General features: G+C 36.7%; 1 protein-coding gene across 4 annotated transcripts in view; it reads right to left on the bottom strand.

Annotated features, from left to right (window-relative positions):
- Positions 1 to 1,900: 1,900 nt before the first annotated feature.
- Positions 1,901 to 17,143, bottom strand: part of NAALAD2 (N-acetylated alpha-linked acidic dipeptidase 2) — a 78,745-nt gene continuing 63,502 nt past the window's right edge. For 2 of the 4 annotated variants that reach the window (XM_037841054.1, XM_037841056.1), the window contains 2 exons: positions 16,216 to 16,308; positions 1,901 to 3,888 (listed from right to left, as the gene is read on the bottom strand). In XM_037841054.1, coding sequence (XP_037696982.1) covers positions 3,699 to 3,888; positions 16,216 to 16,308 — 283 coding nt within the window. In that variant the 3' untranslated portion in view covers positions 1,901 to 3,698. The remainder of the gene's footprint in view (positions 3,889 to 16,215; positions 16,309 to 17,143) is intronic. The other 2 variants (XM_037841052.1, XM_037841053.1) reach the window with 1 other exon arrangement.

Raw genomic sequence — 17,143 nt, 5'->3', positions numbered from 1 at the left:
GCAAATTCTTGGCTCCTAACTGAGACGTACTAAAAGGGAAACTCAGAGTGGGGACCCCAAAATTTGCAGCATAGCCTTCTTATTTTCTTTTTTTTAAAAAAAAAAAAACATATTTTTGATTGTAGAATATGACACAGAAGTGATAGTTTCCAAGTGCAGTTTAACAAGTAGTTAGCAAATCTCAAAGAATGTTATGGGTTACAGCTCCACAGTTTCAGTTTTCTTATTGTGAAATAAACATATGCAAAAAGTAATATCTTTCAAAGTATGATTTAATAAGTAGTTATGTAGAAAATTTCCAAAAATATTGTTACAATACCATAGTTTCATTTATTTCCTTATTGTGAAATATATATACAAAAAAGTGATAACTTTCAAATTACAATTTAACAAGTAGCAATAGAACAAATTTCAAAGGGTGCTGTGGGTTAAAGTTCCACTATTTCAGTTCTTTCCTTCTAGCTTTTCTAATACCCTGGAACCTAAGAAGCAAATTATACAGAGATTCAGCAGGTTATTCTTACATAAAGCATATTAGTCTGATTAGGTTTGCATTCTTTTCCTTTTATCATTTTTTAAAATAAGTTATTAGATAATAGTTTTGGATTTGTTGAACACTTGTGAAGACGGTATAGAGGGTTCCCATGTACACCACACGGTTTCCTCCATTAACAACTTATATTAGCATGGTATGAGTGTAATCATTAATGGACCAGTACTGATACATTTTTCAAGTCCATACTCTATTCAGATTTTCTTAGTTTTTATCTAATGTCTTTCTGTTCCAGATCCCATCTAGGGATACCACATGACATTTAGTCCTCATGTCTTCTTAGGCTTCTCTTAGTTTTGTCAGTTTCTTAGACTTGTTTTTCATAACCCTGGCAATTTTGAGGAGTAATGTTCAGGAATTTTGTAGTATGTCTCTCAAATGGGATTTTTCTAATGTTTTTCTTGTGATTTAATTTAGGCATTTTAAGGATGAAAACCACAGCCTTAAAAGTGCCCTTCTCATGTCATATTGAGGATACATACTTGTAAGCATAACTTGTCCTGTTGATTTTAACCTTGCTCACCTGTCTAAAGTAGTCAGGTTTTTTTCACTGTAAAGTTACTCTTTTCCCTCTTTCCATATTGTATTCTTTGGAAGGAAGTCACTATGCACACGGCACACACTTGAGGAGTGGGGAGTTAGGTTCCATGTCCTTAAGGGCAGAGTGTCTATGTAAGATGATTAAGGGTTCTGCATGGGAGATGTTACCTCTTCTCCCCCAACAAGTATAGTGTAATTCTTTTGTCTACTTTCTTTTGCCTTTATTCTAACAGATGCATTTCCAAATTTACTGTGGTCAGTGCCTTTTCCCCCACCTCTATTTGAGGTTGATTCATACATTTGTAATAAGATTTGCGTTTTTGAAAGATCAGTTTGACAGGAGGACTGGGAGATGGTTTAAAAAGAGACACCAGTTAGGATTAGGGCATGAAATACAGAAGTGGAAGTAGGAATAGAGAAGAGATTTAGGGTCTGGAACTGAAAGGACTTAGGAAATAAGATCCTAGGATAATTTGTAGGTTTAAGAACAGAAAATCTAAACAAGATAGGGAATGTAGAAGACGGTTTTGAAGGAAGTGATTTTTGCAAGGAACTGTTGAGTCCCAGTAATCTTCAGCATCCAGGTGGAAAAAGTCCAAATGACTTATGTCTGAAGAGTAAGGATTTAATGATCAGTAAAAGGTAATAAGTATACCAAGTAGGTAACTGGTGGTTTGGAGCTATGTGTCCCAGAAAAACATGTTATTAAACTTCATCTGTTCCAGTGGGTGTGAACACTTTTAAGTATGACCTTTCGGTTATGTTTCTGTAGTTAAGATGTGCCCCACCTCAATCAATATGGGTCTTAATCCTATTACTGGGGTCCCTTATAAGCAGAATGAAATGCAGAGAAAGCCTCAGAGGGAGCGGCCAAAAGCTGAAAGTTAATGAATCCCAGAAGAGAAGGCAGAGGTGGTCATGTGCATTGATTGCCATGAAACAGGAACCAAGGACCAAGGATTGCCATCACCCAGCCCCCAGAACAGCAGTCTCTGGAAAGAGCAACACCTTGATGATGCCTTCACATGGACTTCTAGCCTCAAAACCATGAGCCAATAAATTCCCATTATTTAAGTATAGTATTTGCTTTATTAAGGAGGAGTTACTTAACATTCTGAACTTTGAGTACATCTTGCTTTCATTTAAGAAACAGAGGCAATCCCTGCTGTTAGAAGTTTGTAGTAGAAATATACAGGCATGGAAATAAGTAAATCCAACAAAGGATTTTTTTAGGCCTACATCTTGTGAACGTCCAGAGTATGCCACCCACGCCACCTGTATTGAGTCCCCCATATGAAAGGAAGGAGATTTTACCAGAAAAATGAGGATGGAATTGTTTCTCCTGCTTGTTGCAACTGGACTTGCCAATACCTACTACATCACCCTTTGGAAGTAGAAAGAAGGTCCCTACTGAGGGTTTTTTTCATAGGGCATGGCATGGTCAAATTTAGGAAGATCATTCTAGTTTGAAGTTAGTAAAATTGAGATTAAAAAGGGGGAAAGGAAGTGGGGCAATATGAAAGGCTTTTGCAAAGTCTTAGTGAAAGATACTGGCCTGAATATAGTGGAGACAAAGAAGAGGAGCAATTATTGGATTATGAGTTATTGGAAAGAGAGTGGAAAACGCAAATGGCTCAAGGTTAAAAAGCAATGACAAGAAAAAAGCCAGTATTTCTTAAATATTGTAATTATTTCCAAGGTTACCATTTTATCTCAAACTCATTATTAGAAAGTCTGAGTTGAAGGGGAAGTGATTATTTTCTTGTATCTAACCTCCATGTATAAATTTGAAAGTTTGAAGATGACTTAACTGATACTTTTGAAATTCTGATCTAAATATAAACAATATTAAAATGGCCCATATACGTATATGTGAATGAGTGCTGTTCGGATCCCCAAAATACAAAGATACAAAATAAGAAAATCACTATTTATGAACTTTATTGTATCCCAGAATCTTGTACAATTTTTTCTGTTCAAAATGAAGAAGTTTTGTTTTTATTTAAAAGGGAATATATTCTCATAAAAAAAATTCAAGCAATATAGAAAAATAGAGTGAAAGTCATAAAAATTCTACCTCCCGAAATAAGCACTACATTTTGTTTAAATTAATATCTGTACATTTCAGTTTGTGGTGCTTTTTTTGGGGGAGGTGAGGGGTACATTAATTTCTCTCACCTTTTTAAATTCAATATCATGGCAAATTTTATATGGAAATGAAAAAATATATACCATCAATATTCTGATTCCTTATTTTATACTGTATTATACTATAATTCAGTTTGCTATTGATGAATTTATTTTTCACTGACAAAAAATACTAATAAACACTTGTGTCATATATTGACATTCTGTCCAGTTTCCTCTATTGAATAAATTTTTAGTATAATTGCTGAATTAATGTAGACATAATATTTCATATGCTTTCTTATGCAAACTTCCTTGTGTATTAGATAAACAAATTGGAATTCTAAAATCAAAACATGACATGAAAAGCAAGTTTTTTTAGAACATTCTGGGTTCATGAATTATAAAAAAGAAAGATGAATTTATTTTCATACTTTCAGCAACACTTTTATTCAGTAGCCGCTTGACTGAGACCTTCCTATAATACTTCTTTCAGAGTCCCTGCTGCTGCTTGAATTGTAAAGGCTGCAACAGAAATGTGTTTCTTTACTTCTGTCCAGGCTGCATGAAGGTCTGCTTTATTTTCAATATCAAACATAGCATCATAGATACCAGGAAATGATTCTCCAGCATATTTGTTGTGGCTACTTGGAGCAAAGATGATGTGCCTAATAGAAAAAATCATAAAACAGATTGAGTAACAGGATATAACTATATTTTTAATGTGTGTGTGTGTATATATATGCATCTATATATATTTTTTGGAAAAGTAGTTTTAGGAAAAATCACGCAGAAAGTACAGAGTTCCCAAATCGCCCACCACCGCCCTTCACAAAAACAGTTTTACCTATTAACACTTTGCATTAATGTAGTAGCTTTGATAACAGCTGGCAAAACTTTATCATAATTATACTAGTAACTAGTCCATAGTTTACATAGTTACATTTACATTTCATTGTTGTGCAGTTTTATGGAATTTTAAATTTTTAATCAAGAAACATATACACAACATAAAATTTCCTCTTTTAACTCCCTTCAAATATATAATTAAATGAAGCTAATTAAATCATCATCCATTACCAAAACTTTTTTCACCCCAGAAACTCAACAGTTAGGCATTAACTTCCTATTCACTACACACACCCCAGACTGTGATAACCTGCATTCTAGTTTCTGACTCTGAGTTTTCTTGAATATTGCAAGTATTTTGTTGGAAGATTTTTGCATCTATATTCATTAGGGATGTGGGGCTATAATTTAATTTTCCTGTGGTATCTTTATGGGATTTGGTGTAAGAATAATGTTGGCTTCATTGATTATGAAGTGTTCCATCCACCTCAAATTTTTGGAAGAATTTAAGGATGACAGGTGTTAATTCTTGAAATGTTTGGTAAAAGTAACCAGTGAAGCCACCTGGCCCTAGGCTTTTCTTTGATGGAAGGTTTTTGATTACTGAGTCAATCTCTTTACTTATTAAGGCTCTGCTGAACTCTTCTATTTCTTCTTGAGTCAGTGTAAGTAGTTTGTGTTTATAATATGAACTTACAACACTTTTTTATTTCTTTGAGGTCAGTAATGTCCTCCTTTTTTAGAACCCACAAAGAAAAGCTAAGGACCAGATGGCTTCACAGGGGAATTCTGCCACTGCCAAACATTCCAAGAAACTTCAGGCCTATTCTGCTCAAACTCTTCCAAAAGACTGAAGAGAAGGGAACTCCCTAATTCATCCTACAAGGCCAACATCGCCCTCATACCTAAGCCAGAAAAAGAAAACTACAGGTATGTATGCAAGGGTGATTCAATATAAGAAAATCAATTAATGTGATATACCACATTAACAAAGTAAAGGGAAAGACAAGACATGGTCATCTCCATTGATACAGAAAAAGCATTTGACGAAATTCAGCACCCCTTGATAAAAAAGGGCAACAGGTAACATCCTACTTAATGATGAAAAACTGAAAGCTTTCTCTTGAGATCAGGAACAAGACAAAGATGCCCACTGTCACCACTGTTATTCACTGTTGTACTGGAAGTTCTTGCCAGAGCAGTTTAGGCAAGAAAAATAAATAAAAGGCACCCAAATTGGAAAGGAAGACGTAAAACTTCTCCTATTTGCAGATGACTGATCCTACATATAGAAAATCCTGAAAAGTCCACAACAAAGCTAGAGCTGATAAGGGAATTCAGCAAAGTGTGGTACAACACCCCAAAATCAATAGCGTTTAAATACATGAGTAATGAACAACTGGAAGAAGAAATAAAGAAAAAAAATTCACAATAGCAACTACAAGAATCAAATATCTAGGAATAATGCTAACCAAGCTTGTAAAGAATTTGTACACAGAAATCAACAACATTAAATCAAATAAGACCTAAATAAATGGACATTCCGTGTTCATGGATATGACTAAATGTTATTAAAGTGGCAGTCCTGCCCAAAGCAATTTATAGATTCATCAAAAAATTTCCCAACAACCTTCTTTGCAGAAATGGAAAAGCCAACCATCAAATTTACATAGACGGTTAGGGGGGGCATCAAATAGCTGAAGCCATCTTAAAAGAAAAAGTCGGAGGATTCACACTTCCTGATCTTAAAACTTATTTACAAAACACAGCAATCAAAACTTAGCATGATACCGGCACAAGCATACACATATAGACCAACGGAATTGAATTGAGAGCTCTCATATTTATGGAAAACTGATTTTTTACAAGGGGGCAAAGACCACTCAATCGGAAAAGAATAATTTCTTCAACAAATGGTGTTGGGAAGACTTGCAAAAAAAAAGAACCCCCCCCCCCACCTGACAAAATCAACGCAAAATGGATAAAGACCTAAATATATGAGCCAGAACTATCAAACTACTGGAAGGAAACATAGGGATGCATCTTTGGGACCTTGTGTTAGGCGATAGTTTCTTTATACCCTAAGCACAAGCAATGAAGGAAAAAATAGATAAATATGACTTCATGAACAATGAAAATCTTTGTGCCTCAAAGGACTTTATCATGAAAGTAAAACAACAACCCATACAATGGGAGGAAACCACATATCTGATATAGGTTTTGTCATACAGAATATTTAAAGAAATCCTTCAACTCAACAACAAAAAGGACAAACACCCCCAATTATAAAATGGGCAAAAGACTTGAACAGACATCTCTCCAAAGAAGACATACAAATGGCCAGAAAACACGTTAAAAGATGTTCAACATCATTAGCCATGAGGGAAATGCAAATCAAAACCACAATGAGACACCATTTCCCACCCATTAGAATGGCTGCTATTAAAAAAAAAAAAAAAACCACACACACACACAATGGAAAATAAGTGATGAAGATGCAGAGGAAAAGGAACACTCATTCATTCCTGGTGGCAATGTAAATGGTTTTGCTACTGTGGAGCAAAAAGTTTGGCAGTTCCTGAGAAAGCTAAGATTAGAGTTACCAAATGACCCAGAAATCCCACTACTAGGAATATACTCAGACGAAATGAATGCAGGAATTTGAACAGATATTTACAAACCAGTGTTCATTGTGATATTATTCAGAATTGCCAAAAATGGAAGCAACCCAAGTGTCCATCACGTGGATAAATGTGGTATATACATACAGACAACATGGATGAAACTTGAAGTCATGTTGAGTGAAATAAGCCAGACACAAAAGGACAAATCTTACATGATCTGCTAATGAAATTACCAGCAATTTGTGATGAATAGTGCTGATGGTAGCACAACATTGTGAACATAATTAACAGCACTGAAATATATATCTGCATGTGATTAAAGGGGAAATGATAGATTGTATATACAGTAAGAGAATAAAAATTTTAAAAATTCCATGAAACTACACTGAACAATGAATCCTAAGTTAAACCATGTACCATAGTTAATAAGTACAATTATAAAAATACTCTATCAATTTAAAAAATGTTCCACACCAGTGCAAGATTTAGTAATAGGGTGTTATATGAGACTCCTGTAAAATACAGGAGTATTTATGCATGATTGTTCTGTAAACCTACAACCTCTCTGATATAGAAAAGAAATAGTAACTTAAAAAAAAATGTATTCACCTTTTGACCCTGTAATTCTAGATATTAATTACAGAGCTGTCAATGGATTTTCAAATGGAAGCATCCTATGGCAGTATTTTTCATAATAGTAAATAACTGGACAAATCTACTTCCAATATTCAATAAGGAATATTTTTAAACGTTCTTAATCTATGCCATATGTTAGAACACTATGCAGCAGATAAGAGATAAAACTATATATACTGATATTGAAAGATAACATTTAAAATATACAAAATTGCAAAGCACTGTTTAGTCCCATTTACATGAATATAAATAATGCATGTTTATTATGTACACGTGTACAGCAATGCATTGAAAAAGTATCAAAATTGCACATACGAAAAAATTGCCCTCATCACAGTATGTGGCAGAGTTGGGCTCTAAAAGCCAGTACTTACAATTATTTAAATATTAATACTAATTACTAACATTTATAAGCAAGATCACACATTAGAACTTTCACATTATATTGATAATAGAAAGCCCTGTAAAGTAGCAAATATTGTCTTTATTCACATTCTAAATCTAAATTGCATGATCTGAATCACACATTTATAAGTGATTTCTGAGCACAAATACTCTGACTCAAAATGTTATGACCTAATTCATACCAGAAGCGCTTCAGTTCTGATTGGCCGGAATGACTTGCTTATCTTAGCCAGTCACGAAGCATGCTTTACCACTACCCTACTGAGAGAGGGAATCAGAGAGAGACCATGACTATGATTGATCCCTCCATGACAAGGATTTAATTTTGAATTTTTCTTTGTGGAGTGGGAAAGGCCACTGCCCGGACTCCATCTAAGAACAAGTTTAGAAGTATTAAAAAACACCAATTTTCCATCCTGTATCTGCCACCAAGAACTTTACAATCTAAAACAACAGTTTTCCATTTTGGAAAGTGAATTCTGCAAGCTTCAGGAAGCTCTGAAGACCTTCTCAGAAAATTCTTGCCCAAGCTGTGGTCAAACATGTCAGTTGATTGGTAAATTTACAAATGGGCTGGCTTGTGTTCTAACCACCCCTGGAGAATCCCAAGCTGCAGTTCCTCCCACCCTGCCACAGCCAGCTAGCCATCTTCCTTGTCCTCCACCACCACTGCCACCCCCTCCACCTCCTCCTCTACCTCCTCCTGCACCACCAATAGCACCGTTACTGCTCAGAAAAGCGGATCACACTAAACCACTTCAGGCTGAGCCTTTAAAAAAAGTTGGACCCATGCAGATAACAATTAAGGATCTACTGACTGTGAAATTTAAAAAGACACAGTTTTGATGAAAAGCGGAAGCTTGCACCATCACCAAAGGCACCGAATCCTCTAGTTAACATTCTGATCTGCAACATGTTACCTTGAAACCTAACTCCAAAGTGTTATCAATTTGAGTTACAAATGTCTTAATTACCTCTGGTAAAAGCCAGATAGATCTGCGGAGACTACTTAGAAAAGTCAGTATAGAAAGGAGCTCAGATGGAACCCCTCTTACCAATAAAGAAAATATGGAAACAGGAACTGGACTGACCCAATAACCCAAGCCTTGAGGCTCACCCAAGAAGTCCAACTCAAGCTCTGCCACTTTCTACAAGCAGCTTTGATGAACAAAACTGATGTCAACTTTACCTGATGCTATGCGACAATTCATAAAACATACAGATAAAACCACCCAAAATCCATTTTTTATGTAGTTGGGTATGTATAAATAATTATACTAATATATTATTCCAGTTGAAGAATTAGAGGTGTGTGGCATTCACACATATTATTGTATGAAGAGAGTGTCTGGGTATTTTCTAGTTTGCGTGTCTGATAAGAGAACCAGAGGGGAAAATGCAGTCTCCAAAGAGGTCAGAGAGGTTGTTCAGACTTAACTTCATAACTATATTGTACTAATAGATGTAGCTATGACATTGAGAAAACAGCATGGTTCTTGTTCATCCTGGGAATAGTCAGTGGAGGAAGGTATCTGCCCTGTCTAATGTTCTTCAGTGTGTAAAGGCTCTTCTTAGGTAACTGAAGGGAAAAATATTTAACTTGTAAGGCTCATCCATTCAGTAAGTGCTACACATTTGATCAAGGCCTTCTAGATTTTATGTCTCTTCACTACAACAATTAAGAGAGAATACCGATCTAAGACGGCAGCATAGAGAGGAGTGGGAGCCAAGTAGTCCCCCTGGCACAACTGAAAAAAAAACAGAAACAACTAGTAAATAAGCCAGAATAACTGCAGGGAGACAAACATGACCGTCCACTCATCATACACCAACCTGAATTGGGAGGATTGCCCAAGCCCACAGCATAAAATCTGTAAGTAAAAACTGTGGATCCAGACATCCGGAAGATGGCTGCTAGGAGACACAGGGCAAAAAAACACCTCAGTGAAAAATACTAGATAAAATCCAGAAAGTGACCCAGAACACCAGTTCTGGCGATGCACCAGCTGGACAAGGTCTGCTAATCCACAGGGACTGTGCACTTGGTGAAACCAGGAGTCTGAGTTCTGAAACGAGTGAGTAAGCACACTTGGAGTCAGACTAGTCCTTTTTTTAAAAAACCCAAAAGTGGCTGTGGATATGGCAGCAAGAACTGCACAGGGAAGTGCAGCAGGAACGGCGTCTCCACCACCTGTGAGTACGCCTCAGTATCTGGCATAGACAACAGCCTTTTGCGCACCTGCTGCTAATTGTCTCGGAGCAAGGCAGGCAGAGGTGAGCCAAAAGGGGAAAAAACCACACTCCTTGCAGCCATCTTCCCAGTGGCCTGGGAACGCTCCTGCCTGGCACTGGAGCCACAGCCCAGAGCTGCACCAAAAAAACTCAGAGCGACGTGAAGTGTTTCCAGCATCATGTGTACATGCCACAGAATTGGGTGTGGACAGTGGCCTTTCATGCACCTGTAGCTGATTGTCCTGGAGCTGGGAAGGCAGAGTGGTGTGAAGGTGGGGAGACTGACACACCCCATTCAGCGATCCTTTCAGCAGGCTGGGAATGCCCCTACACAGCCCTGTGGCCCAGAACTTCTCTTGAGAGTTGGTGCACACTTCTGATGTAGCACAGCCTTCCCTCAGCAGAGGCACGGCTTGGAAGAGGGACCCACTCGGAAATCCCAGGGACCATACACCAATACCAAGCACTTGTGGGTCAGCGGCAGAAACAATCTGTGGCAAGACTGAACTGAAGGTTTAGATTCTTGGAACAGCCTTAAATCTCCAGGAACACCTGGGAGGTTTGATTGTTAAAACTGCCCTCACTCCCTAACCGCTCAGACACACACCCCACCCTCAGGGCAGACAGCACCAACTATACATGCAAAACTGGTGCACCAATTGGACCCCACAAGAATCAGACCGCCACATACCACAAAGACAAAGTTGGGGAGAACTGGCTTGAGGGAAATAGGTGGCTCGCAGATGCCACCTGCTGGTTAGTTAGAGAAACTGTACACCACCAAGCAGTGGATCTGACAAATTAGACAAGTATTTGAATTAGCAAACACATCCTAAAAGAACCCTATCAAGTTAAGCAAATGCCAAGAGGCCAAAAACAACATAAAATTTTAAAGCATATGAAAAAAACAGACAATATGGATAACCCAAACCTAAACACCCAAATCAAAAGATCAGAAGAGATGCAGTACTTGGAGCAATTAATCAAAGAACTAAAGACAAACAATGAGACCGTGGCACAGGATATAAAGGACATGAAGAAGAGCATGGCACAGGATATAAAAGACATGAAGAAGAGCTAGAAGAGCAAAAAGAAGGAATTGCAAGAGTAAATAAAAAAATACATGATCTTTTGGAAATAAAAGAAACTGTTGACCAAATTAAAAAGATTCTGGATACTCATAGTATAAGACTAGAGGAAGCTAAACAATGAATCAGGGACTGGGCATACAACAAAATGGAAAATGAAAGGACAAAAGAAAGAATGGGGAAAAAAATTGAAAAAATTGAAATGGACCTCAGGGATATGATAGATAAAATAAAACATCCAAATATAAGACTCATTGGTGTCCCAGAAGGGGAAGAGAAGGGTAAAAGTCTAGAAAGAGTTTTCAAAGAAATTGTTGGCGAAAATTTCCCAAACCTTCTACACAATATAAATACACAAAGCATAAATGCCCAGCAAACTCCAAATAGAATATATCCAAATAAACCCACTCCAAGACATATTCTGATCAGATTGTCAAATGCTGAAGAGAAGGAGCAAGTTCTGAAAGCAGCAAGAGAAAAGCAATTCACCACATACAAAGGAAACAACATAAGACTAAGTAGTGACTACTCAGCAGCCACCATGGAGGCAAGAAGGCAGTGGCATGACATTTAAAATTCTGAGAGAGAAATATTTCCAATCAAGAATTCTTCATCCAGCAAGACTCTCCTTCAAATTTGAGGGAGAGCTTAAATTTTTCACAGACAAACAAATGCTGAGAGATTTTGTGAATAAAAGACCTGCTCTACTTGAGATACTGAAGGGAGGGCTACTGACAGAGAAATGGGGAGAGGAGAGAAAGATATGGAGAAAGCTTCCATAATATTAGATGAAGATGCATTTTTTAAGCCATATAGTGACCAGTGAATATGTTTGGCTTTGCTATCATCATAGTCATCATAAGACACAACCGTATATTAAATTATTTTTAATTCCATATTTCAGAGAGGAATAAACAGATATTGCAGAATGGTGAAATTATGAAGGAAAAAACATACTTGGTATCACATCCTATTCAATGCTACCATCTCTTTCACTCTATTTCAAATGTATAACTCAGTTTATCGTATGGCAGTCTTTCTGAAACACTAGAAGTCAGATGATGAAGATACTTGCCTCACTCTTCTGACTTGCTGATTATAAATGTGGTCATCTCACTTAACTTGTAAGATGACTCTTAGTTTCCTAACTGATAAAACAGGAATTAGACTAAGAATAAATTTAAAGCTATTAAAGTCTGAAAATATAGACTTCTTTTGAAAATCCAAAGGAATACTCTTATACTTTTTGAGACCATTGAAAAATGTGTATTCTCAATTATGTTTTATTGGTTGGTGTAGATTAGATGCCATTGTCTGGAGATAGGCATGAGATATATAGAGCAAAGGCATATAGGGAGCAGTGTTGGTGAAAATGTCTATATATATGTGAAGAGACATCTGTTATTGTAGTCATTGAACCACTACATTTAAGTGGCAATTATTAACTTCTATTTCATACACTGAAACAAAAGAACATTAATTGTGGACCCACGATTTGCTATTTATTGCATAGTTAGTGGAAAATACTGAACCATTTTAGCTTCTGAGTTCAGATAGAGGGTTTGGCAAAAAAAAAAAAAATCTATTTACTCTCTGATCTCTAAGCTTGTATAGTTTACAGTGAGAATTCCTATTAATAAAACAAAGTTATCTCAATGCATTTAGTTCCTTGGTTCAGATAAAAATAATTTGAATAGCAAGGGTTATGTGTCGGCATGTTTGTAAATATACAAAGGAGGAAGAAGGGGAAGTATTGATCTGTATTCAGATTTATTCTGCAACCTAGGTGTGGTGAGAATAGTGCAACAATATCCTCATCTGTAAAATTTATAACATGGCCACTATTTTGTGATATCAAATAAGATGACTGTAATTATCTGAAAATTAAATACTATTCAGAAACTTAAAAAAAAATAGAAGGGCATATAGGAAAAAAATATACCTATAGCAAACTAATTATAGTTAGCAGTATTTTAACATTCTTTCATCAACAGTAACAAAAAATGTACTATACCAATACTAAGAGTCAACAATGGAGGGGGCGTAGTTAGGACTATGGGAGGATTTGAGTTTCCCTTTTTTATATTTCTTTTCTGGAGTAATGAAAATGTTCTAAAAATTGAAAAAAAATTAATTATGGTGATGGATGCACAGCTGTATGATGGTACCGGGGGCAATTGTTTGTTTGATTGTACACTTTGGATCTTTGGATAATTGTATGGTATGTGAACAATCTCAGTAAAAAAAAAAAAGACTACCAGGAAACAAACATCATTTCAGGTAGAACCTGTGGACAGGGCTGACTCCTCACAGTTGCCCAGAGCTTCCTTGAAGTCAGGTGGTTTCTTGGACTGTGCATGTGCATGCCCCATTATGGACACTGCTCACTGTGAGCACTAGGGATGCTGAAGACCAAACCTCAAATCCGTTGGTAACTTCTGTGTCGCTGAAAAAGCTATGCAGTCCCCAACTCAGTCAGGCATACTTATATTAAAGCCCCAAGCAGCCAAAACATACCAGGGAGTCTCCCTGGGAATTTTTGGACAGAATCTTCTTGGGAGAGTTAAAAGCTCACAAGGATCATGTGTCCTTCTGAATCAGTGGGCTGCAGAAGCATCCCAATACAGTTACTTCAGACTGCGGGGGCCCAAACTCTCCTACCAATGCCTGCCCATGAGGGGTGACATTAAATTTTCAGACCCCTGAAGGAGTCATTGTATTTGGGGCTTTCACTTGGCAAACTAGTGCTCATTGTTAGATGGGATGGTGGATCAGTGCTTGTGCATGAGCCTTCCGGGGAACTTCCTGAAATCAAGGACACTTTGTAAACCTGGTCTGAGGCTGTCTTCTCCCCAGGTTCTAGCTTAAATGAAGTTACTTTTCTGAGGTTTCTTAGCACTGGGCATTCCTGCTGTATATTAGGTACCTCTTGGGAGAGGAATTCCTATTTGTATTAAAACAAAAAAAAAGAGAGAGGAGAATACCGTCCTCATCCAAATACAACTATTTTCCAAAAGATTTTGAAGCAAAAGGCCCAATGTGACCTAAAAAAAACGGAATACATCATTTCTAGCACCTCAGGTGGGTAGTTATATCTGGCTCTCTGAAGGTCTGAAATATCCTTACTTTTATACCTGCCACCCACATTCATGCAGCTAAATATATATTTCATGAAGAGTTCAACATGAATCTTATATTTTCCAACACACCTTGCCAAGGATCTCCTGAGGTCCAGAGCGAGTTCTCTGTGGGAACCCTGTTTCCCTGTCCCCACAACCCTATGGATTCAATAACCATGTAAAAATGTACACCTCCCTAGATTTTGTTCTTTCCTGCCAATCTAGGGTTCCCAGAGCAAATAAAAATACACGATGCCCAATTAAACGTGAAGTTCAGATACACAACGAAAAAAATTTTAATGTAGTATGTCCCAAATACAGCAAGGGACATATTTAAAATACAGAATTTTTTGTTGTTTATCTGAAATTCAAATCTAACTGGACATCATCTATTTTTATCTTGACATTATCAGCCAATTCTCTACAAAGTGGCCAAGCATTTCTGGGAGCCCCCAGTTTGCCAGACATGTCTGCTCGGCAGTGGACACGACTGTAGCATTAGCCAGGATCCCTATCACATATGTACTGAGTATCATGGAAGAAGGGGAACTTTTATTGCTGTGTGTGTAACTGAAGACACAGGGTTAGCTTTGAAGCTGGTCACCTTCTCTGCAGTAAAAGGATAGCAGCTCCTCATGGATAGGAAACAAGGGGTTCCAGATCGTCACTGAAATGTCTAGCCTGACAAGAAGCAACTACATAGATGATATCTTTGTAATATCCCCAGGTTAGCTTCGGCTAACAAGATATTTTAGCAATTTCCCAGAGAAGCTTACATTTCCACAGTTAAATAGTGCTTTGAGATGCCAAATAAAGTGTTGGAGTCACCAGGCTGTGAAGCAATGTTTGCACCTAATAGGCAATCCTGTTTATGAGACCCACGTTTACATTTACAACACACTTATGAATGAAAATTAAACAGTGAAGCTTAGAGACATATTTGCTTTTGGTAAAAGTTTTGTTTTTGTTTTTTTTTTTTAAACTGCTAGCTACATTTATATTATGCACGAATAAAGGGAATGATCACTGAGAAGTAGCTGGGTATTTGTAGGAGAAAAATGTTTTATGGGGTATTTATAATATAAACTGACTGTATCAGTTTAATTTAAATGATTTGATCATTCTTGTGATATGAAGGTTCATAGGAAAAATGCTATAAAAATCTTACAAACATTTACAAAGCCACCACTTTACCAGAATTAAAATGTATTCTACCTTGCACCTTGTACTAATTTTAAGGACAAATTTTCTATTATACCCATTCGAGGACTCTGTTAAATACTATGGCTTCATTAAACTATTGCTTATGATTTGCAAAAAAAAAAAAAAAAAAAAAAAAAAATGTTATGACCTTTCCACTATCCACCATGGAACCACAGTTTAGGGACCTAGAAAAACTAGAGATTATAGAGGCATGCAGCAAAGATATAGAAGGTAATCATGACAAAGAGATATAGCTAGAAAGACAGGTTATCTCTTTCTAGGAAACATGACATATATTCAGAAACCTAAAATAAATCCAGTTTCATTCTGTTTGACTTTGGAGAGCAGAAGGGTATAAGAGGGAGAAAATTACAAGGAAATAGATTTCAGATCTTTTGATAGAGAACTTTTTAATAAAACTTTGCCTTAAATGGAATGGGCTTCCTCATGAGGCAGTAAGCGACCCATTGCTGGAAAACTACTTATTTGAAATCCTATAGAAAAGATTCATGTATAATGTTGAATTAGATGAGCTGTAAGATTTCTATTGAGATTCTCTAGTTTTACTATTTTGTTAGAGTCCTTTTTCAACTAACATTTAACATTCCATCCACAGCCAAGCAACAATGTGAAATTAATTTTTCTGATACTGCAAATTATACTGTTATTAGATCCATACCTGTTTCCCTCAGTGCTTTTATATGTGTGTGTGTGTGTATGAATTTTTTTTTCTACCTTCAACTTATCTGAAGACATTAAAATGGATTTCAGGTGTGTTCTATTTTTGGTTGTAGTGAGGTATTTGGTGCCCTCTGGTGGATCACCTGTTGTCTCCTTACCTATAGAATGGCCTCCCGGGTAAACCAAGGGGATCGATGAATGCTCTTTCGAGAAGCATCAGTTGGTCATTCATGATTCTCACTGAAATGGGACTTTGAAAAGAAATACATAATTACAATCCTTACCATCAAACTATGTTTTATAATAATATTAAGTACATATAAGGCATGGGAAAACAAATTGTAAAACAGATTTTTAAGAAAATGTGTATTAACACAGTAATGCTTTACAGGGCAAACTACATGTAATAGCAGTGTCATCCTTCTAATGTAATAGTAGAGAGAACTTTTGGGAAACATGTTTTTCAGGAACACATGAACAGAAAGAACTGAAAAGCATTTTTTTCCCACACATTCTTGAAGAATAGCTGGGTCTAAAGACAGGCAGACAGAGCAAGCTATTGGGATCCTGATGAGCCATCCAGTTCTACTGTGTAAGAAACGAGCAGAATAAAGGATGAACGACTAAAAGGAAATAAAGGTTTCAGGAGTCTTCAAGAAGGGTTGGTATGATAGCTGCACCCAGTGGGAGAGGAAGCCCTTTCCCACTCAGAACTGGCAGATTCTCTTTTGGGGTCTCTCCTAAGTGCCCTAAAAATGAATAATATTTCTGCCAACATGGGAGGCGATGAAGCCTATTCTGAGTAAATATGAAGACTTAAAGAAATGTGACACACCGACTGTACTGTGGATGCCTGTTACATAATGTTTTGACTATAAATCTAACCTGTTTAAGTATTTTTCAACTTAAAAGTAGCAAGAAGTTAACTGAAATGCAAAAAAAAAAAAAAAAAAAAAAATACATCAGTTTCTAAACGTCACATAGGAGCACTGGTAAAATAACTAGTGAAATGTAGCACAAATGTACTTAAACATATAGAACTGTAAATTACCAGCTATAATCAGAATTCTTATGTAAACTCCCTAA

This window comes from Choloepus didactylus, chromosome 6 (assembly GCF_015220235.1).
Source record: "Choloepus didactylus isolate mChoDid1 chromosome 6, mChoDid1.pri, whole genome shotgun sequence".
Taxonomy (NCBI): Eukaryota; Metazoa; Chordata; class Mammalia; order Pilosa; family Megalonychidae; genus Choloepus; species Choloepus didactylus.
Note: the sequence above shows the minus strand (reverse complement) of the source record. Positions and strands in the feature narration are given on the sequence as shown.